Raw genomic sequence first — 24,561 nt, 5'->3', positions numbered from 1 at the left:
AATAGCATCACTAGCACTTGCGCTAGCTACAAGCTGCATGAAAATAAAACAGTTCAAATACTTCACAATCATGGCAGTCACAAGGCAGCAGCGTCTTTAAAAGAACTACCCATGGCCATGAGAATATAACTTGCAATTTGAAAATCTCTATTCCAATATTTCTATGTATCAATAAGCTGATAAAGTAAGCTTTTCAGATGAGGTACCTTTGAGGAGCTTACTACCAATTTAGAAATCGTTGTTTTAATGAATTAATATATCGGACATCTGAAGACTGCAACGTCTCAGAAAGGACTTAACGGCAATGCTTTTTAGAAATATTGGATTTTTTCAGAAATCTCAGAATTTTACATACCAATCGCTGTATATTTAATCTCTCTCTATATATATATCAAGGCTAAAGACCCACAAAGGTGATTAATAATGTTTTTAAGACGACTCGTGATGAGACTTCAGCTGTTCTGTTTCCCTAATGTCTATTCTGTACGGACTGGCTTTGTAGTGTTCCAGTCCCGGTTTGTTGATCTGTCAGTCTGTATCTTTCCAGCCGGTTTCTGCAATTATTGCCGTCTTCATGGCGACATAATTGGAACCTCTGCCGTGCGCTGGGCGGGAGGATTGGCGGGCGAGAACACTCTTAGCGCCGTAGAGATCGGGAAGCCACGACGGTCTGCGTTACCGCAAACGCCGTCGTTGAAACAATTGACCTGATGAACAAAATGGTATACGTATAATTCTGATTTTAACTTAATTACCTTCGCCAAGAAGGTTATGTTTTCAGTAGCGTTTGTCTGTGTGTGTGTGTGTGTGTGTGTGTGTGTTTTGTGTGTGTGTGTGCGTGTGGTTTAGCAAGATAACTCGAGAAGCAGTGGATGGATTGGAATGAAACTTGGTAGGTGGGTAGGACTTCATGAGACCTAGAAATGATTAGATTTTGGGCCCCCTGGCAGCTTTCCTAGGTACTGCAGCTGAACTTTCGGTTTTGATATCTCATGTTCTGGACATGCTAGGGTCACGAATTTTGGTTGGTAGATAGCTCTTGGGGTAGGGAAGAAGTGACATGAGTTTGGGTCCCCTAGCGCCTTGTTCTGGAACTGCAGGAGCATTTGTTGAAAAAAATTTGAAGGACGATAACTCAAGAACCGGTTGACGTATTGTCGTGATTTTTGGTATGTAGGTAGTTGAAGTGATGCTTGACATAATCAGATGACAATTATGCAAATCAGGAGCTAATTTGCATAATTAATGAGGGAATTCTATAAATCTGATTTGTTCGATAATAGAACTATGAAACAGTTGTGACATCTACTTGAGAACGAGAAAACATCTGAGGATATAGATTATGTAAATGAGGACCTAATTTGCATAATTAATGGCAAATTCTTATAATTCCATAGTTGTAACTGCTGCACCCCGAATTTCATACTTGCCACATTTGGAAGTCAAGTGAAGGTTAAACATAATTTATTCAAATCATGACCTCATTTGCATAATTTATGAGGAAGTGCTATAATAGCCTTTTTGTTATGATAAGGCTGTCATTGGGTGGAGAATATGATCAACTGATATAATCCATGCAAATGAGGCTCTTATTTACAAAATCAATGATTAAAATTGTAGAATTCGTCACCCGCAAGGGTTAACATCTTTTGGCGAAGGTATGAGATCGTGGAACTCTTGTTGCCATTATACTTATTTTTTAGCTTTGGGCGCCAGTCGAAATTCATTAACTATAGGTAGTAGTCATAATGTTGTGACAATTTTAGTTTTAACACAAATGTTACTTAGGCCACACCAAGTAAATTTTATGGATGACGTCCGCGCGCGCATTGATTTTGGCCTGTTCCTAGAAAAAAACCCAAGAAATTCCGCTTCTTGTAACTATGACCAAAGATCACGACAGTGCCGCAAATTGTCAGATTGACGTGAAACTCGTAACGAGAATCGGTAAGAAAGTGTCTATTGACAGGACCATCCTGCTGAAAGAAACAGGACAGGACGACAGCTGCTGTTCCACCTGATTTATTGCTGTTTTGGTCATAATAAAAGACTTCTTGCTTGTTACACTGCGTCACCTCATTCAATGTGAGTCCTAACATTTGTCGTCTCTTAGTATATTTCTAATCTAGGCATCTTGTTTTTTAGGGCCCTTCTTGTTGTTTTTTTTTCGCCCTCTCGCATTAGATTTATGGTCTCCAAAGGACGTCATCCATAAAATTTACTTGGTGTGGCCTTACAAAAATAACAACAAGAAAAAGAACTCGAGCTCGAGGGTATGGGCAAGAAGCCATAATGCCTTGTTCGAAGACCTCCCTGATGTAACTAAACAGCTGATTCTTAATGCAATTTTGACAATTCAAATAGTAATAATAACGGACAATGACAAGAAAAATTTTATCAAATAAAACAGTTGTTAACATGTAGAACTATAAACATGTAAAATGATTCAAACAACAAACAACAATTAACAAAGGATTAACTTAAGTTGCAATCATAGGTAAAAGAGCAAAGAAGGAAAAACTGCAATATAGTTCTGAATTAGAATCTTATACATACGTAAAGATACAGTGAGCCGTATTCTACCAGCTGCAGCCTCAGGAAAAATCACCGGGGTGGGCTAGACTTGTCCGGCGGGGATAGAAGCTTATAATGCCGAAGAATTTCAGCCAGCAGCCCTGGGGGAGACTGGTGATGAGCAGGAGGTTACCACACGTGCTTAGCTCGTTGTGTCATTCCTGAGACTGGTGATGAGCAGGAGGTCCCTACACGTGCTTAGGCCACACCGCCTTAATTCTATGGATGACATCCACGCGCGCATTGATTTTCGCCTGTTCTCAAAAAAAAAAAAAAGATCACGTCCACCGAGGTTCTGGCCTGTCTTTAGCGGCGTGGGTAGTCCATGGTAGTCAGCGACAATATAATACGGAGCCGGGCACCCAGGCTACCGAACCTCCACGACTCAAGAACTTAGTACATACGTACAGTGCCGATTCATAAATTCGGCCAAAAGCCAGCATGTTGCTATACATCGCTAAGTACTGCCACAAATTCACAATACCAGCTTTGCATCCCTGTGGTTTAGTAACATTTTTATTTTTGGCCGGATTTTTTTTTATTCGCCCGCGCGCACTAGTTTGGGGGTCTTCAGAGGATGTCATCCATAAAATTAAGGCGGTGTGGCCTTACCTCGTTGTGTCATTCCTTGTCTCGTAGTCCTCCCACACAGACTCATCTGAGAGACGGTCAGATTGGATGAGAACATACCAGAAACTCACGTGTACATGTACGTGCACGTGTATCTCTCGAAACTTCTAATATCAACTGCCACAGCGACGTCAGATTATGAATATCCATCTCTGAACTGAAACACACGCAGAGTGGAACTCGCTGTCCCCAAGTACAGTAGGGGCATTGTCATTAGATAGCTTTAAACAATGTCTAGAGTTAGATGTTCGAGTGTTGGGTGTGACAAGCCGATCGGTGTAATGAAGCCAGCTGCCGCCGAGCCGCGTGCCTGCGAAGCTGGTGTGTTACGCCTAAAGGTGGTTATACCGGCTCTACAGATACAGATATACACCAACATAGAAGCGAGTTCGCGGATAGAATTGATTTTAAACTGCCTACTTTCCTATATATTAATGATGAAGCAGGCTCAAGAAATGAACACAGTGTATGCGTAATAAAAAGTGATTTTCCGTGATCATGCTTCTTTCAGTAGCTGCGTTGTCTTGTTTTTAGAAGGTGGTGCAAAACTTACATGTATATCCACTTTTTTGGGAGACGCGTTGGACATCGTGTATAAGCAACTGGCACAACAGAAATCCATACCAATATGGGTTCCCTTCCTTTGCCCAAAATCAAACATTACAAAAATGTCCCTAGCGCTACAACTCACACTGGCGGCGATTTCCGTCGATTCTGATTGGTCGAGGTGTTTATGGGATTTAAACATCTTTTTACTTTATTATACCATTTCACATTTTGTTATCCCTTATTTCCTTGTATTTCATTTATTAAGTGGTAGCGTCAAAATAAGTATTGTAACTTGAGTGCGCTATCACTTTGTCCTGTACTTTGTCTTACTTGTGAAATAAATAAAAAAAAAAAACACCAGGTTATTTATGGGGGGGGCAGAATTGAACTGTTTATGAGATGCGATCACCACTGGTAAGGTTATGGCGTCATAACCAATGTGTAATGATAATCTAAAAACTATCTAGATTTTTCTCAATCATTTACTTTGGCGCTTACATCATTTTTGGTGATCGATGGATGTCAGTTGTAAAATCAAATCAGTGTGGGAGATGGCACAATTTACGTCTGGGGAGATACGACATACGCTTTGGTATTTTTTCATCCTATATAACCTTTCCGACTAGAAAATTAGTCTTAGTAATGTGTAGGGCTGGGCGTACAATGCAAGATGAGCCATGACGAGCCACGTGATGATAATCTCGTCACCAGACGTTTCCAGGGCTGCCATGGATGCATATTTGCCTTGGTGACTGATCTGTTTGGTCCCTCGGAGCCGGCTGGATGCCAGGTTACGCCCGGAGGATGTAGACAATAAAAGCTGGCGGATCTGCGCCGGGAGATTGTTTATTTCCGTTTGCTGCATGCAGATTCACGGCTGCTCGTCACCTCACCGTGGGAGTGTTGTTTCTTTACTCGGCATCAGAGTGTGTTCTACGGTACGTACTGTTTCATTTTTGTCATGGAGTTGATCTCTAATAATCTTTTCATTTTTTCAACATTTATGTATAACCTACCTTGTAAACTTACAAAGTACACTCTTCGGCTTTAACAGATTTTCTTGAGTTCAAGGATGCTCAGTGGTCAGGGTCTTCTCATATTCTAGTATATAGGGATTTCTTTTGCTACACCCACTAAGGAAAGTTATAGCCTGGGTACCATCCTGGTTAGTTTACGTCCGCTCCTACAGTCGCTACTTGTTGGTGGTAGCGACTGTAGGAGCGGACGTAAACTAACCAGGATGGTACCCAGGCTAGGAAAGTTACAGAAAAAAAGAAGAAAAAATGGCTAAATATGAATAGTACATGTAACCAATAGAATTTGATTTTCAAAGACACTTGTCATTTTTTAGATTGATATAGTAAGTTGAATCTACCCTATCCCATAATGCTAAAAATGACAATAAACGCAAAAATATTACTGATTTCTTCTTCCAAAATATTTCTTGGCGCCCTGAAATAGGATGACTTTAATATAGGTGTAGATACCAAAGTCTATCGTGCACTATTTTGACCTGCAGGTTTATTGACGGGGAAATGGAACGGCTGACATCCCAACTAACTGGAGTCATCTGAAACTAATCAATTCATCTGAGCATCTAGAAAAACTCTGGGTCTGTAGTCTTTAGATGCATTAGAAATATATTTGCATCACTCCATCTGTTGACTGCAAGCATGTAAAGATTTTGGAGTAGCAGACAGCAATTTTGAAACCCACGTGTTTTCCTTCTAATTCTGTAAAGACGTGGTCTACAGATATAGATTTCTAGTAATGTTACCAGATTTTCGCTGTAAAAACTACAAAAAAGTTGCTGTCTTGTTGTGACAATGATAGTAGCATATTTAAACTGTTTTGTTCTCATGCAACTTGTAGCAAGTACCAGTATTCCGTCCAGCTGCTATAAGCTAAAATACGGCATGTATGATATCGACTGCCCCAATTCCAACATAACCATTTTTCCGACCAGTTTTTCTGGTTTCAAACGTCTGGGAAACAAGGTACACCTTCAGCAAAACCGTATCCAAACTGTCCCTGGCTTCTCTGACGCTTTCCGTTTCGTTCGCGAACTAGATCTAAGTGGCAACATCATTACGACATTTCACTGGGAGTCTTTGAAACACCTGAAAAAACTTAAAAGGATTGATTTATCGTTTAACCACTTATCGACGGTAAGGCTAAACTTGGCCACCGAAAAAGGACTGAAAAACGTCCAAGTTGTCGTTCTTGCCCGTAACAAGCTAGCCGTGTTTTCGGCGGCGGACCTGGGCTTGGCCTCTCCGGGTCCACCGTGGTGGGTACAGGAAATGTACATTGAAGACAACCCGATCCAATGTGATTGCAATATGACGTGGCTGGCAGAACTGGAACTAAAGATCTTTAAACGAAATGGAAATTTCAGCCACCCGTTTTCTAAACCGTTTACTGACGTTGATGTTCCCCGTTGTGCCAGCCCTAAACGCCTGGAAACTTTTGCAGTGGGCAAGACAGCTGTGCTTGAAAGTATCAATAACCAGACCTGCGGTACACCGGAGCCCCAATCTGAAGACAAGGCGGACAACTTTAAACCTTGTCCGAAGCAACCCAAATTTGCATTTCGTTTCATTTCGGAACATGTAATTTTGAAGAAGTAACCCCAGTATAATGAAGAAAATGAAAGAAATGAGGAAAAGAAAGAAACAAAGAAGGAATGAAATGGGAAAGAGAGGAAAGGAAAAAATGAGAAAGTCAAGTCAATGGTGGAAACAAGTTAGGCAATCAACTTCAAACTTGTTCGAAGCAGTTCCAATGAGCATTTTGTTTTATTTCGGAACATTTTATTTTCAAGAAGTAAGTAACATTAACACCAGTGTGAAAAATAAAGAGTGAAGAAATATAGAAATAAAGATCAAGGTAGCGGTTATGTAGTGACTTGTGCATTGTAAGCCCAAATAAGTGACATTTTGCATTGAGTTTTTTTCTGCACTCGTTTCTGTGATCACGATTCGCAATACACAGAACGCATCATTTCCAAACATTCGCAGCGTTGCATTTTGCCCCCAGGGAAAGCAACTTGAAACTGGATATGAAATAAAATCTTGTAATTGAAAAAAACTGAAATAAGATATGATATACAATAATTTAACACCCCCGCACAACTTGGTGGTGTGTGATTATGGTATCGTCCACAGTATGATTGAGCCTGTGCGGAGTCGCCAACTTCTACGGAAATGGGGGTGGGCAGGCCCCGAAAAAAAATCAAGGTGCACCAGCTTGAATCTATATTTGAAATGGACCATATATGTACCGCATCCATTTTTAAATTCTGTACTGTGATGTTTGAACTTGTTAATAGATGTTGTAACATTATGGATTTATTCCGGTGATGCAATTTCCTAAATTACGGTGTTGTTAATGTTGAAGTTTCATGGTTCACTGATGTCATTATAATTATGATATCTTTTACATTTCATCTTTTACGGCGTTCGTTACTGGTAACATTGCTGTTAATGTAATGTCTGGAATTGTCAGTGGTCGTTGTGAACATTATTATACGGAGGTTTGGAATCTCAGCTTTCTTGTGAAGTCGATCCGTGAGATTGTTAACATCAAATCAGTATGGGTTAAGTGGTATACAATACTATCTTTCATTTTTTTCCATTTTATCTTGCATTTTCCATTGTTTTTTTTACTGTTAAGACTCGCAAAGTATTATATTCATGTTTAATTCAATTTGACTTTTTGTTAGAGAATCCTTGTATAATGCCTGAAGAAGTCATTTCTCAAAAAGCAGATGCGTTGACGTCTCGACTTTGTTGATCAAGCAGAAATCTGAATTATGTTGTAAATTTATCTAGTCATTAATTCGATCATATTTTACTTTTACCTCAGCTACAGAATGGCATTATATGGTAATGACAACATCAGGATTTTGACATAAATTTTTGTTCACTTGAAAAATCTAAGTGAGAAAACATGTTTTTTACCACTAATTATAGAAATTGAAACGAAATGGCCTAGGGCCTGTGTATTTGTTATTTTGACCCAAAATGTAAACCTCTATTGACAAGTGATGTATATTTGTCCAGTAATGCTTCAGAGTCTTACTGCAGTACATTGTACATTGCAGTTGAAGTCTTGATCTACTCCACTTGCCTACTAATTCAATATAAAAACTGGAGTTAACAAAGCCTACATGGCAGATAAAATGCGACCAATGGATTGTGAATGTTCATGCATTGAAATATAAGACAGCGCATAGACATTACAAAAAAATTACAATAAAAAATATACACATATAGTTTTATCTGGTACTATATGGTCTTTTGTAGATTACAATTGTATTTACATATGTATACGTTGTTGTAACACATACTTATGTTGAGCAATAAAATTAATTACACATAATATTATATTTTTGATACATATTAATGACTACCTACTCTCCTACAGGCATTTTACTGAAATGTACATCTATTTGCTAAATCTTATTAAGTTATATACTAATACATACAGTCACATCTATTTTGTTTCTAGCCCCGGTGTTTTTTCTCTATGTCGGGATAGCTTGCCCCTATAAACTTGCCACTTGTCACTTGTTACGTTTTTCAATAGAGTGTTTATTAGCAATATGCTGGTCTAAATGATGTTTTCTTGGAGCAGAATAGTCACACTGGTCACATTTGTAAGGTTTCTCACCGGTATGTTTTCTCCTATGAAGGGCTAGGTTTGAACTTATGGCAGTCATGTATCCGCAGTCCTCACACATGTAGGGTTTTTCACCTGTGTGTTTTATCATGACGTGTTGGTGTATTTGAGATTTCCTTGCAGCAGCATAGTCACACTGGTCACACTTATAGGGTTTGTCACCTGTGTGTATTTTCATGTGCCTGGATAACTTGCCCCTGTGAGCGGCCGTGTACCCGCATTCCCCACACATAAAAGGTTTCTCACCAGTATGCTTTGCCATGTGTTGGTTTAAATGTTGTTTCCGCGCAGCTAAATAGTCACAGAGCTCGCATTTGTAGGGTTTCTCGCCTGTATGTTTTCTCCTATGGAGGGTTAGGTTCTGACTTGAAGTTGTTCTGTATCCACAGTCCTCACAAACGTACGGTTTCTCACTAGTGTGTTTTGCCATAGAGTGCTGGTCTACTTGAGATTTCCTACTGGCAGCATAGTCACACTGGTCACACTTGTAGGGTTTCTCCCCTGCATGTGTTTTCACGTGCCGGGTTAGGTGATACTTAACAGCCGTTCTATATCCGCACTCCCTGCACACATAGGGCTTTTCACCGGTGTGTTTTGTCATGACGTGTTTGTCTAAATGGCCTTTCTGTGCAGCAGTATAGTCGCACTGGTCACATTTGTAGGGTTTTTCGCCTGAGTGCGTTTTCATGTGTTGGAAAAGGCTACACTTGAAAGCCGTTCTGTAGTCGCACTCGCCACACGTGTAAGGTTTCTCACGGTCCGCCGTGTGTTTAGTCATGACATGTTGGTCCAGGTTGTATTTTAGAGCTGCAGCATAGTCACACTGGTCACATTTGTAGGGTTTCTCGCCCGTATGTGTCCTCATGTGTTTCAACAAGCGATACCTTTGAGTCGCTCGGTAACCGCACTTCCAGCAAATGTAGGTATGTGTTGGCACACGGCTGCCTTCTTCTACTGTGCTGGTGTGTCCAGTTTCAGTCTGTGACAAGGCTTCTTCGTCGTAAGACCCGGTACAATTTACCCCGCACGTTTCGTCGTCTCCAAAGTTGTTTTCCTCGTCCTGCTGCCATCCCGTGTATGCTGTCTGCTCCCCAATGTCGCTCCAGGAATAATGGGTCGGGAGGTTTATGCCAAATGTTTCCTGGTCTTCACTGTACGTTTCCTGGCCTAGCTCTCCTTCTTGCTCGCTCTGCGGCCATTGAACGTCGTCTGTCGGCTCCTCTTTGATGTGCGTTACGTTCCCAAGATATCCAGTTGGTAGTCTCACGCCGTACGCCTCTTGGCGTAGCACGTCTTCTTCCTTGTCCTGTTGCCATTCCGTGTCGTCTGTCTTCTCCTGTTTGATGTGCGTTACGTTCCCAAGATATCCAGTTGGTAGTCTTATACCGTACGCCTCTTGGTTTAGCACGTCTTCTTCCTTGTCCTGTTGCCATTCCGTGTCGTCTGTCTTCTCCTGTTTGATGTGTGTTATGTTCCCAAGACAACCTGATGGTTGCTCTATGCCGTACGGGCCCGGGTGTTGCTTTTCCTTGCCCTGTTGCCATCCCGTGTTTTCTTCCTCTTTAATGTTTATCTTGTTAACAGTTTGTTCCATGTAGAGCTCATTATCGGGAGGCCCACATGTGAACTCAGCCATCTCTGAAATAGAGGCAGAAAATATTAGAAATACAGTAGATAAATTTTTAGGTGCAGACACACACACATACACAGGATATATATCCAGACACGCAAAACACAGGCACAGACACACGCACATGCACACAAATATACACACACGCACGCCCATAAATAAATAGACCCTTCCATTATAACTCCGGCTCATAACACAACACAAACTCGGTTCTTAACACATCACGGAAATCACCGAGTCCGCGATCTTTGACCACACTCCCTGTCGGTTTCCCAGCGACGTGACTAGAATGTGGAAGGTTTCCTCCTGTATTATTATCTTTTAATAAATCACTCGATCTCTACGCATAGAGGACAAAGCAACAATGTCCTCATCGTTTTTTTTTTATTAATTTGATGTTACTGATCGACACACGTAACGTTACACATTCTCAGCTGTTACAAATATATACACTACTGGGAGCGCCCCCCTCCCCATCAAAAATATTATATTTGTGCCGACATAAAATACACTTCTAAATTCCAATAAACCGCTTAACAAGCACACGTCAATTAGCGATCTAAAAACAATCAAAGGTCTTACCTGACGCTGTGGGGCAGTTACGGATGGACACAAGTTCTGGAATAGCGTTAAAATAGCGTCAAAATTCGGAAGAAGTAGAGGACGATAACGATGACCAGTCGAACCGCAGACCGCTATGCGCATCGGTTCTGCGCAGCTCTCTCTGAGATCTCGTTTAAATCTCGCGCTTCTTTTCCAAGGTAATGTGATCCGCGAGAATCCGCGAGAGTTTGCTACTGTTTACTGTTTCGCTTGTAACTTCGCTTTGCGTAAATGTTTCCTTGTCATACGTTAATGTGAGATGTAAGAAGGGCCGGCGTCACGCTCAAGGTCGTAGATGTACATTACCGGTGGTGTTTGTTGGAGAAACGAGGTTTCAAAGTTGACCGTGTTTGATGGAGATGATTCCACTCGAGATAGGTACCCTTTAGTTTTTTGAGGGGCAAACCCGTTTGCCCTATTTCATCGTCGATTTGGTGTATTGTTTAATAAAGTATAGACCCTCCCTCATCTATCGTGTGTTGTTTCTTTTGGGATCCTGTAGTTGTTACAATATAGTAACCGATAGTAAGTTGGGCTCATTCAGTCGAATTCTCGACGATGTTTGTTCGAATCGCAAACTTTTCCAACTAGTTCTAACCAATACACCTGTAATGTCAGATATGGCTGAAATATAGTTATGTTGGCTTGACACCTGTGTACTTAGTTTTGAAGTTGCACAATGTGTATTTCAGCTCGACATTGAGAAAAAGTGTAATTTCTTTACAGTTTCTCTAAAAATGTTCTGTTAAAAGTTATATACAACAAAAATGAAAGTGAAAGAATATCGACCAAATAGTAAGCTTCAAAACGATACCCACTTTACGGATGAAAACAGAAGAGAAGGAATTTGGGCATGAACAAATACAGGGCAAGAACAGGTTGATTTTTCATGACCTAATTTTTGAAGGAGAAATCGGACACTATGACCTGTTACTGTAAATATACAAACATCGGGCATATGTGCTGACATTGGTATAGTTGCACATGAATCCCACTTTCTCTAGCGTCTTCATTATATAAGTCTGACTTGGAATGGGTTTCGTAAAGTCTGTTTGTAATGAAAAAACTTGATTCCTTCTTTTCATGAACTTTCGCAAACAGCGGTTGAAAGTTGCAACATTGTTGGCGGCGCGAAAAATGGAACGCGCTGCCTTGGTTCCATGGATCGAACGCAAGAGTTCGAAACCGATTGACTTCAAATTTGACGATTTTTGAATGGTCAGAACCTTGTATTAAATTCCTCTTTTTGTATATACTTGAATGGTATCATACCACTTATTATATTGCATGTGGTAGCCACATTCATACAGTTTCTCATACCAAGAAACGAATCTTATGACATTACGCGAAATGTATCAAAATGTAGCGGAAACTCAGGATGGTGTGTGTCAGTAGCTTACAACTGGGCTAAATTTGTACACGGCACGAAAAACCATATTTAAGCATGCTTAAATCGTGCTTAAAGGCGGCGTAATTTCCATCTTTACGCACCTTTCCGGCACCTTTCCGTGTACGTAAACATTGTCTTTACGTGCCCTTTCCGTAGTACTGGAAAGATACGTATTTGCACTACTTTAGCGGTGCCTTTACGCACCTTTTATGTCCGTAAAGGCTTTGTAAATTATTCCTTTAAGTATCGTTTACGGACCTATTTTGGTCGGAAAGCATGCGTTTACTTAAAATTTAAGAGGTCTTTCAGCTGCCTTTAAGGTCCCTCGTAAACATTGTCTTTACGTGCCCTTTCCGTACTACTGGAAATATACGTATTTGCACTACTTTAGCGGTGCCTTTACGCACCTTTCATGTCCGTAAAGGCTTGTAAACTATTCCTTTAAGTATTGTTTACAGACCTTTTTTGGTCGGAAAGCATGCGTTTACTTAAAATTTAAGAGGTCTTTTAGCTGCCTTTAAGTCCCTCGTAAACATTGTCTTTACGTGCCCTTTCCGTAGTACTGGAAAGATACGTATTTGCACTTTAACAGTGCCTTTACGCACCTTAAAGGCTTTGTAAACTATTCCTTTAATCACTGTTTACGGACAATTTTAAGCTTTAAGTTGCCTTTCCGAACATTTGAATCGGCTGTGCATAACCTTAACTTACGTCGGTATATGTGAATATGATGACAGAAACAGATATGATCTGAGAACAACTTATTGAGTAAAACATACAAAATACAATGATTCCTAATAAAATGTTTTAGAACAAGATGTTAGCTCATACTATATTGTCACATTATTACGTATCCCTCCCCAGCTGCAGATTACGTATAATGAAAACAGTTCATAATAATACTTTTCTAAACTAAGCTCACCAATACAAGGAATTGACTACTTGTATCTCCAAACATATATTTGATCAGCTCCCTCGTATACGGCGTTTTGTGAAAGCTTTCTCCTCCGTCCTCCTGGCTGTTGTCAGACGGGCCGAGCCGGGCCGAGAGTCGTGTTGTCATTGCCGCTGCTTAGAAGCCCCTTGATCCTTTGCGACTGGGCCTCCACCAATTTCAACATATTCTAAAGAATTCGAAAATTTCTTGCCTTTCCTCGCTCCATGAGATTCTCAACTTCAGTCATAATGTCTCAATTAGAAGGAGGGTCGACGTGTCTTCGAAATAGACGCCATAAAAATGAGTTGAGTCCGGTAGATTTGAACCTCGCTGTCTTGTATCCCATTGGGTACCGCCCTATCACATGACACGTTCCTCATTGGGTGTCTGCATATGGATACTTTGTAAGTTCACGCGAAGGACATAAAAGCAATGTAAGTTTTGTCATGCTTCACAAATAAAGCAAAATGAAAGTGCGAAGCCGGCTGGGCGATAAACTCGTTTATCTATTTGCCATTTGGAACATGTTTAGACGTTAAAAAAGGCTACGAAACGAAACATTTGCCTTTCAGAGGCCTTTACGAAGTCGTAAAGTCAACTGAAATATTTCCCACCTTTAATACTTCTTTACATATGCGGAAAGTTTGCTTAAATGTCTTTATATATTTACGTCGTATTTAAGCGCGCTGAAAGGTGGCGGAAAGGTGGACTTTGTCTTTCAGTGGCCTTTACGAAGTCGTAAAGTCAACTGAAATATTTTCCTACCTTTAATACTTATTTACGCATTGCGGAAAGTTTGCTTAAATGTCTGTATATATTTACGTCGTATTTAAGCCCACTGAAAGGTGACGGAAAGGCGGAATTTACCTTTCAGCAACCTTTACGAAGCGTAAAGTCAACTTAAATATTTTTCCAGCTTTAATACCTCTTTACATATTGCGGAAAGTTTGCTTAAATATCTGTTTTCGTGCTGTGGTAGTTGTAGTTTGTACCTTCTTCTCAAACATATTCGATTTCCGTATTTGTGAAGTGCACCCTGCTATAATTTTTACCGCGTCGAAGTGAGTCATCTTGGGGTCCTTAACTATAGAAATCCCCATAGGGCGAAAACTGTGTTCTGCTACCTTGAGTGTGCGTGAAACCTCAGAACGCCGCACAACGCTTTACGTTCGTGGATTTATGTTAGCACTTGGTTTGATACCATTCTTCAATACATTCTGTGCCCGTTATGCATTGCCCTTGCCATGAACTTGCAATAAAGATTAAGATTAAAGATAGTTATTATATACTTGAATGAATGTACTATTATAAACTTGCAATAAAGGAAATTACATAGTTATTATATCTAAGTGCCGGCCATGCATCGATGGGTAATAAAAACAAAAGCTACCAGTGTCCAGAAGTGACATTTCAAAAAATATACAGAGGCAGACTGTAGGATCAGATTAATAACGTTTTTATTGAGGACAATAACCCAGAGCTACTATTTGAAAATATTTTCAAATACCTGTAAATATTCATCTAAGAATAAGAGTCACTTCAGTGGTTGAATTGTATTCAACATGAAATCTTTGTACATCCACGTTCACTTGTGTATATGATAGATTCCTATAATAAAATAAATTGAAATATATTCACATTTTAATTTTCAATCTTATTTAAAATTATAGCAAGTGTGAGTTAAATTTTTTCCCAAATAATCAAAATTAAAATCACAATTACCACACTTTTCTTACAGGACTTCAAATGGATTGTGAGCAAATGTTCAACCTATGAAGGCAGGAATCTATTTTTGTGGAGCAGAATAGTCAAATCAGTCACAACTGTAAGGTTTCTCATGATTCCTATTATTTTTCAGCTGGTTACCTGGCTATATTGCACCAAACAACCTAATACGCCTAACTTGTGTATCTATCCATAAATGGGTATTATCCATCTATCTGAAGTCCACACTCATATAGGGTTTCACAGTTATGTGTTTTGCAATGACGTGTTGGTCTAAATTGCCTTTCTGTGCAGCAGAATAGTCGCACTGGTCACATTTGTAGGGCCTTTCACCTGTATGTGTTTTCTTATGTTGGGAGAGGTTCCAACTTGTAGCCGTCCTGAATCCACACTCCTCACACATGTAGGGTTTTTCTCCAGTGTGTGTTCTCTTGTGTCTTGAAAAGGCAGCGCTACCAGCTGTTCTGTATCCACACTCTACACAAATATAGGGTTTCTCACCGGTGTGTTTTGTCATGACGTGTTCATCTAAAAGCCGTTTCTTTGCTGCTGAATAGTCGCACTGGTCACATTTGTAGGGTTTTTCACCTGTATGTGTTTTCATATGTCGAGATAGGTTGCCACTATCAGCCATTCTCAATCCACACACTGAACACATGTAGGGTTTCTCACCAGTATGTTTAGCTAAGTGCTGGTCTAAATGATGTTTTCGGGCAGCAGAATAGTCACACTGGTCACATTTGTAAGGTTTTTCACCTGTGTGTTTTCTCCTATGAAGGTATAAGTTGGAGCTTTGAGCAGTCCTGTACCCACAGTCTTCACACACGTAGGGTTTCTCACCTGTGTGTTTTCTTGTCACGTGCTGGTCTACTTGGTATTTCTGTGCAGCAGAGTAGTCACACTGGTCACATTTGTAGGGTTTTTCACCCGTATGTATTTTCATGTGTCTGGATAGGTGGGACTTAACAGCCGTTCTATATCCGCACTCCCCACACATGTAGGGTTTCTCACCGGTGTGTTTAATCATCACATGTTGGTCACGATCACGCCTACCTGGAGCACAGAAGTCACAGTGGTCACACTTAAAAGAAAGCTGCTCCTCAGTAACTTTCTCACCTGTGTGTTTTCTCTTAAGTCCAGATGCAGCATGACAGGACAACATCGCAGCACTGAAGGCAGTCCTGTATCCACAGTCCCCGCACATGTAGGGTTTGTCACTGGTGTGGTTTTCCACGACGTGTTGGTCTACTTCAGATTTCTGTTCAGCAGAGTAGTCACACTGGTCACATTTGTAGGCATTTTCACCTGTATGTTGAGTCATATGTTTGTACATGAGACTCCTTTCTGCTGCTCGGTAGCCGCACTTCCAGCAAATGAATGTATGTTCTGCCATATGGCTGTCACCTTGTACTGTGCTGCTCTGCACAGTTGTCTGTGGCAAGACTTCTTTCTCTGTGTCAGATCCGATGCAGTTTATACCACAGGTATCTGTCACAGTCTGCTCTCCACTGTTGGAACTGTCACTCACTGGATGCCAGGTTGGTAGGTGCGTTTTCTGATTCTCACTGTACGCTTGCTGGTGTAGCATGTCCTCTTGTTTGCCTGGCTGCCATCCCGTGTCTCCTATGTTCTCCTCTTTGATGTGTGGCTTGTTACAAGGATAACCATGGCCAGTTGGTTCTGTTCTACCGTATGCCTCCTGGCATAGCACATCTTCTTCCTTGTCCTGTTGCCATTCTGTGTCTTCTGTCTTCTCCTCTTTGATGTGTGTCATGATACCAGTTGGTAGCTTTATGCTGTATGCTTCCTCACCTAGCACTTCATGTTCCTTGTATCCAGTATCCTCCTGTTTTATGTGCATCTTGTTTGCAGTTTGTTTTGAACAAAGCTCGTCCATTCCTAAAAAAAGAGGCAAATAGATACATTAACAAAAAACGATCCATAACATAGCTTAGGTTAAAAATTTATAAAAAATAAAAGATAAAATTAAAAAATAATTAAACTATTTAAACAATTGTTAAAAAATAATTAAACTATTTAAAGAACAGGGTGCAGATTTTACAGAAGAAATTATTTCTGTCAACATAGTGCACCACCTGGTTTTTCTATAAAAAGTATAACAAAATAAGTATAACAAAATTTCAAATATCTCACACATAGTATAATATACAAAACAAATCACCATCACCAGTCTGTATCACTTTCCCATTATAGTTTATACTATACAGTAGTACGTACTGTAGCTTCTTTATTTTTACACTCCCCAAAGGCAAAACCAAACCCAAGTTATGACCTGGAATGCTTCAAGATGAATCAGCCAGTTCTTCAGACCCCATTTCCTGTCAGTTTCTCTATGCGACGTGACAAAAATATATTCTTTCTTTCCTCCAATAAAAACACGCAAAATTTTACAAAAAGTCCGATATAGCTCATTGTGTTTCGCCGACCATCCTATACGAAAATAATGCACCGGAAATTACGCCACTTCCTGCGACGTGACTCGAATGTGGACGATTTCTTCCTTCGTTTTGACACACGAGCTTAGCCTGGTTACCAAACCTATTATAGCTCCCGAGTCCTACATCCTATTTGCGGAGAGGATGTAGGACTCGGGAGCTATAATAGGTTTGGTAACCAGGCTAACACGAGCTAGGACTGACTTGTACCTAGAGGATATAACATAATGTTATTCGCGATTCCCTATCGTCTCTAGCGGCATAGCTATGTGTATGTCACAAAGTTGACAGCTGTTTAATACAAAATTTATACCACGCCTGTATATCATATACTGTCCCTTTCAATTCAAATACCGATCGTAAAGACACTTCTAACTGACAAACAAAGTTCTTACCTCTGGGTTGACGAGCTTACGACCTCCACGACGTCTGGGTTTCCGTAAAAATCGCGTTCTCCAGAGCATGGGATCAGAGCTGATCGACATGTACGGATCCCATGACCAAAATGGCGTACAACAGGGCAAAGGTGAGAGGTCACAAACCTGATGTCCACTTTGAGTGTGGGTCAAACGACAGATCGCCGCATAACGCTTTACTCCTGTGAGTCTGAGCTCATGAGCCTGGCAAATGTGTTCTTTGGCTTGGTAAGTGGAGTTTCTTCATAGTTAGGATAACGACTTTATTTTGGCGATAATTTAGGATGAGTCTGATTACTAGCTGATAAGTAAGGTTTTAACAAAAAGGGGCCATGTACCATTTACTTTTATCTCTTACATACAATTTGAGTTGAACGATGTCATTGATTCTGTATACTACTAGGTCTGTGTCATATATGTCAATATCAGACAGAATATTTTTGCCACCCTGAAATTACTTTGGATGCCTTTACTTTGGATGCCCACATCCGACTGAGTTGGGTGGGTTCAATTAGACTGAGGTCTTATTCTTGGTTTAATTAACGTCAAACCTCACTTAAAAGGGCTAAAGGATGGCATACTAAGTACTTAGTATTCGTGACAACTGAATCTTAGTATGCATAGAATCAGTGAGCTATTCACAATAAGGAATAAAACACAAAGAAATTCAGACCAACTCTTAATTCTCCACAGTGTATAGTTTTTTTTCTTTATTCCAATCCAAATGAATGTACATGAATGAATGAAGTAACTGAATATTTTGAGTCCATTATTATTGTTAAATGTATCGGAGATTAGCGCACGATTAGTAGTCTCATTTACCAAACATTATACAGCAAGTTTCAGAATGATAATGTACCAACAATTCAGGTAGTTGTCATTTGGTGTCAAGATTTTTAATCAATGTTTACTCTTTCTTCAATCAATATAATGTGTAAACTCCTATTTGTTACATTTGTAATGATTGTAACAAGACCCCACAATTCAGCGCAATTCTAGAGCACCAACAGGTTCCGTAATTCATTAATTTTCTCAATAAACCAGTCTAATAATAATAAACGATGTTCACATTCTGTTTCTTGTGCCCATTTTTGTCCATTTCCAAACATAAAATGTATTTTACCATTTTTTTAGTTTCCCCCCTCAGGAAGAAATTAGATTAACGACTGCAGTGTAAGATATTAGGCTAATTTGTAATACATTTGTATACGACTTAACGAGTTACTAGTACACTGTACACAGATACAGAAGCCGGTATGTTACGCCAATGGGTAGGTGGGGGGGGGGCATACTTGATTCGCCAGACACATACAGATACAGAAGCTGGTGTGAAACACCGAATTGCTTTTATACATGCTATATGCAGTTACAAAAGGCTGTTTACAACAAAGGGCGGTTGTAATTAGGTCATAAGGTCAGATCGTAAGCTGGTGTGTTACGCCGAAGAGCTGTTATAATTGGATATACATATACACAGAAGCTGAAATACGGAGGTTGTAAAGTTCTACACAATACTGATACCGAAGCCGGTGTATACAACACGGAAGGTCTACATGTAGATAGAGATACAGGCTTTACAGTTTATGTGTTACACCTAAGGCCAATGCAAAAGGTCGGTTATACGAGCTAAACGGATACAGAAACTGATGTGTTACGCCAACTATACATGACTATCAGAAACAAATATTGGGGTGTTGCTTTCAAACGGCACTTCTAGTCCGACTGTACAATGCAGATGCAAAATTAATACTTTACCTCAAAGGGTGGTTATGCCAGCCATACAGATACAGGAGTTGGTGCGTTACTGTTGCACCTAATAAGACCAAAAGATCCGTTATACACGTGCCAGAGATACAGATACAGACGTTGGTGTGGTACGCCTAGGGATACAGATATCAAATTGAATAAACTCACATTGTCGATGCAAAGCGGTTTATACCTCACTAAATGTTTTGAAATGTCTACGATGAATAGTCACTCCTTTTTTATTTACGATCCGGTATTACTTGTTATTGTGCCCATTTGTGTTTTGTTATTTGATTTTTTTGTCATTTTTTGATTGTATTTGTCGATGGTGTGACTAAAATATTAATTAGTGATTTCCTACAGTTGTCGACCCCGTGTCTTGGTTTGCAAATTAATATTGTCTAATAAATTTAAAAAAAAAACACATGCAGGATTGAACATAATATTTGATATTTGATAACATTTGGAAGGTGAGTCAGTTATTTTCTCCTTTGTTTTTGTGCTTATATTTGAAAAGTAAACATCAACTATTTGAAACATCCAAACGACTGACTAAAATTAGTGATTTCCTACAGTTGTCCACCCCGTGTCTTGTTTTGCAAATTAATATTGTCTAATAAATTTAAAAAAAAACACATGCAGGATTGAAGATAATATTTGATATTTGATAACATTTGGAAAGGTGAGTCAGTTATTTTCTCCTTTGTTTTTGTGCTTATATTTGAAAAGTAAACATCAATTATTTGAAACATCCAAACGACTGACTAAAATTAGGGATTTCCTACAGTTGTCCACCCCGTGGCTTGTTTTGCAAATTAATATTGTCTTATGAATAAGAAAAAAACACATGCAGGATTGAAGATGAAAGATAAAACTCAACGCTCGTTACTTTGTCCCCTTATGGAAAAGCAATATGGCGTGGAAATATAGTTATCTTATATCCAAAGTTAGTCACAACCAGCTGTCCACCAGGTCCTAAAGCAACACCAGATGGACGTGGCACAGTAACCACAGTACGGAGAAATTTCCCCGCGCTTGTGAACATGTCTACCCGCTCACGTTCGAAGTTCGCCACAATGATGTTACCCAAATTGTCCATGCAAATACCTTGAGGGGATTTCAGTTGGCCCTCGCCAAATTTGAATAAGTTTTTTCCAGAATAATTGTACACACGGACACTATGTTCAGATCCATGTACCGTATGATGTACGTTCGTAACAAAGATATTCCCGACGTTATTGATTGTGACACGTGAGTTGTCCTCTTTCGGAACCTTTTTGAACTATGAAATAAAGTGCCATTGGGTAAGAAGATCACAATTTCATCATACAAAGCCACGATGATGTTGTCGTTACGGGCGTCTCTAGCAATCCCATTGCGCAATCCCCCGGTTGTGCTGGGTGAACATGGTTCGTGCACATGCTTTTCCCCCCGTATGTCATACCGTACCACAGTTACATTACATGTTGGTCCCATAGCACCCCAATGACACCCAATCCCCCCCAATACCCACAAATCTCCCTCCCCATCGACCGTTACATCGCTAGGCTGCATGGGCCCATTCCCACCCGGTACTACCGCTGAAAAGAGTCGGAGGACTTCCCCTTCATGTTGAAGACCTGTATCTGCTTGGTTATGGAATCCGCCACGACTATCTTGTTGTCGGTAGTCACGGCCACTCCGTAGTTTGACAAGAATTTTCCCTTTCCAATCCCAGAACTGCCAAATGTCACGATTCCCCAACTTCCTGCATGGAGAAAATTGTAAAATTTTTCACCGTTACAACTTCAAGCTGTACGGCAATGGGCGGGAGTAGAATGTTCAGATCGCAAGATAACTAGTTCCACTGCAGTACCAAGGGATATGATAAAATTGATAACCACCATTATCAAGAATCTTGGCTTTAAATATTCACCTCACCCCTCACCCTTACAATGTGTGATGGAGAACATTTACCTGTGATTTTATCTTCGGACGATGTTTCCTCCGACACGCCATTGGTTGACTATGATAAAAATGGATCAGAATGAGCAGCCTGACAGGTTAGTGTGATATGTAAGCCGCGCGAGTTGCCACTATAATAACCAGTGTAGACTGATCTAAAACAGTTGTTTTATGCACAACTCATAATGGCAAGGATTACAGGATAGTTTCCTGATCATGACGTATGTAAAACTACAAAATAGATATAGAATGAAACTACCGCAACAATCTTGTAAACTGCCGTAACAATTTGAAAAAACAACAGAATGAAACAAAAGGTTCTTGCACCCTTTGCTCCTCTTGTAAACTTTGGTAGTCGTTGGTCATATGTGGTAAAAACATCTGTCATAATCTGAAAGTATGACATAACGTCTACAAGGATCGTATCACTCCCTGGAGTCATGGACTTGAGATCGGTTACCTTATATCTCTCAGGACTGCAACAGGACGGCTGACCATGGGTGTCGGTAGTGTGTACAGTAGGCTGATCACAGGTGTAGGTAGCGTCCACTGGACCAGCGGTGTAGGTAGTGTCTAGTGTAGGCTGATCAAGGGTGTAGGTAGTGACCACAGCAGGCTGGCCAGGGGTGGAAGTAGTGTTTAGTACAGACTGGTCAGCGGCGTAGGAAGTGTCTAGTGTAGGCTGACCAGCGGTGTAGGTACATGTAGTGTCTAGTGTAGGCTGACCAGGGGTGTGGGTGGTGTCCACAACAGGCTGGCATGTGTAGGTCTCGACCACTGCAGGTTGACCAGTCTCCAAAGCTGCAGTGGGCTGTAGGTTATGAGGAGGTATTGTTTTATTGATTCTAGATACATCGTTTTTTTTTTATATTGACAGGGTCGTTGTCACACTATCATTAAAGTTCATCTGTGTTGGTAGTTACATGTTAAGCTAAAAACTTTTGATCCAAGACAATACCATATTTTTGTTCTTTGAAAACTTTGCCACGTTCAAAGTGGAACTTGATGCCGCCAAGAAAAATCAAAAGTAATTAAACAATGTTTAGAGTTAGATGTTTAAAGGCTAGGTGTAACATGTTGTTCAGTGTAATGTAGCCAGCTGCCGCCGCACCGCGTGCCTACAAAACTGCAGCTTGTGTGTTACGCCGAGGGGCGGTTATACCAGCTTCACATAATATACAGGTATTGCCGGTATAGCCGCGTTTGCACGTAACACCACAGCTTTGCAGGTTTTTGGAAGAATGTTCTTTTCTAATATATAATCAATAAAACCGGGTTGGGTTTGTGACGTACGGACCAATCTTTATCATGAGACGCGACATGAACGTGATTTAATACGTCTGGACTAAAGGTCGACTTAGATTAACAATTATTCTAAAAAAAAAGATGGTAGCAAATCCACGTGTGTGTTTGTGAAACCTGCATATAGCAATGTTCACGTACATTGGAGAAACAAGTCAGCCACTCAAAGAAAGAACATTTTGTGCAGTGATCCAGTTGCTTGATTCCTTTTTCTATAACGCAAGGACAAAAGACCTCACCTTCTTTACATCCTGAACCCCTCCTCTGAAAGACAACCCCACAAGGGTTCCGCCGAGGATCAAAAGCGCCAGAATGGTTGCTGTAGTTACAGCCACACCCACACGGCGATACGAGCAGCCTGAAAAAGCACCCATCACACTATTCTCCAAACAGAGGTTTGGGTGTATTTTTGGTGTGTTTTTAGGCTTTTTTTTTTATCGGGGTGTCTTTTTTGCAAGGAAATTTTTTCACCCAACCCCAAAAAGTTGGTTGGGGTTGGGTTGGGTGAAAAAAAAATCCAGTGCAAAAAAGAAACCTCGATAAAAAAGCCTAAAAACACGCCAAAAATACACCCAAAACCCAAACCTCCAAACCTTGGAGGGTACCATCACAACTACCTGGGAGTGGTTAAGGAGGTAAGACAATTATTGTAAATCATACATAAGAGAGAATACAAACTTTTCAGGGGTGAGATTTTGCGTTCAACAGACAAATCTGTTATGGAGGTAAGACAATCATTTTAAATCATGTAAAAGAAAGAACACAATCATATTTGCATACCAAGATATGAATCTCGAGAAATGAATTTGTTGAATAATTATACAAGTGAATCGGGCAATATTAAAAAAAAACAGAAAGAATCCTCATTGATGACAGATGGTCTTCGAAACATCGGCTCTTGCAATAAAACAAGTGGTTGTAATTTAAGAACTTTAAGATTCAGAAAGAATCCTGCAAACGTGCTGAATTAGTCGGCTGCAGTACTGCCTTAGATTTTACACAGAATGCATAACCGTATCATAAAGAAGTCTTGGAAAGTATGTAACGATTGAAATGTACAATGTATCTTACCGCAAAATCGTAGTTGAAAAGCTCGAGCATTTGGCGCGTACATTGGGTTGGGGGTCAAGGCGTCTGGGTTGATTATGTGATCTCGGCACGGTGCAATAGCTGGATCCCCGATATTTTGTAAGTTAGTGTCATCCCCGCTAGTACCACCACTACTGGTAGAGTTATGTGGATCTTTTCTTATTTTAGAGGGATCATTGGTTTGGGCCTTTTCATGACCAGACGTATAAGACAACAGCTCATCTTCGCACATGTATGCTACAGCGTACGGTTGCATGTCACTATCATCAGAGGCAATGTTATCAGCCTGTTTTTTGCCACTGGCTTCACCGCGTTTAGTGGATATCTCACGGCTGTCCCGTTCTTTGTATCCTTGTTCGGGGTCGCCATCGGTTTGTGTGGCTGACATTGAGTCTGTTTCGGGTGGAACGTTGGACATGGAATAGAAGGGTCGCTTATACATGTCTTGATTGTACATCGGATTTGGTAATTCTGCACCTGGGTCGTTTTCGTACATCGGATTTTGGTCCAGGGATTTTCGCTCAGACATTATGTATAAGTCAGTGGCCATTCGGTTTTTAGTGTCAGTTGATTATTATTACCCCTGGAGCAATACAATAATCATGGCAATATCTTATAAAACGAACAACAACATTAAAATGAACAATCATGTAGGAAAGTGCAAAACTAAAACCGTGGAGTAACACCTGGTCCTATGTACCGAGTACCCAAATATTATCACTTCAGGATATTTACTGTGTCATTTGAAAATTCAACTTTTGACCAAATTAAAGTAAATTCTTGTAAATAAGATTAAATTAAATTGATGGCAGCAATAGCTAAGAAGGAAGTGAAACCTTTTACTCACTGTACGCACGACTTCTGTGTAAGGCCCGTGCGCAGGGTTG

General features: G+C 40.3%; 2 protein-coding genes across 2 annotated transcripts; both read right to left on the bottom strand.

Moving 5' to 3' along the window:
* Positions 1-8,069: 8,069 nt before the first annotated feature.
* On the bottom strand, positions 8,070-10,743 carry LOC109480490 (gastrula zinc finger protein XlCGF57.1-like). Its single transcript, XM_019782690.1, has 2 exons — positions 10,649-10,743; positions 8,070-10,074 (listed from the first exon to the last, which is right to left on the bottom strand). Exon 2 carries the CDS (start codon positions 10,070-10,072, stop codon positions 8,321-8,323), a length of 1,752 nt encoding a protein of 583 aa, XP_019638249.1. The 5' UTR covers positions 10,073-10,074; positions 10,649-10,743; the 3' UTR covers positions 8,070-8,320.
* A 3,974-nt stretch (positions 10,744-14,717) lies between these two features.
* LOC109480497 (zinc finger protein 239-like) lies at positions 14,718-16,234 on the bottom strand. The gene has a single exon (XM_019782702.1). It carries the CDS (start codon positions 16,112-16,114, stop codon positions 14,933-14,935), a length of 1,182 nt encoding a protein of 393 aa, XP_019638261.1. The 5' UTR covers positions 16,115-16,234; the 3' UTR covers positions 14,718-14,932.
* Positions 16,235-24,561: the final 8,327 nt, after the last annotated feature.

Source organism: Branchiostoma belcheri, unplaced genomic scaffold (assembly GCF_001625305.1).
Source record: "Branchiostoma belcheri isolate BF01 breed outbred unplaced genomic scaffold, Haploidv18h27 scaffold51, whole genome shotgun sequence".
Lineage (NCBI taxonomy): Eukaryota > Metazoa > Chordata > Leptocardii > Amphioxiformes > Branchiostomatidae > Branchiostoma > Branchiostoma belcheri.
The sequence above is the reverse complement of the archived record's forward strand: the minus strand, read 5'-3'. Positions and strand labels throughout refer to the sequence as shown.

Excerpts from the sequence above, each read along its gene's own strand:
- LOC109480490 (XM_019782690.1), bottom strand. The coding sequence starts at position 10,072 with ATGGCTGAGTTCACATGTGGGCCTCCCGATAATGAGCTCTACATGGAA.
- LOC109480497 (XM_019782702.1), bottom strand. The coding sequence starts at position 16,114 with ATGGCAGAACATACATTCATTTGCTGGAAGTGCGGCTACCGAGCAGCA.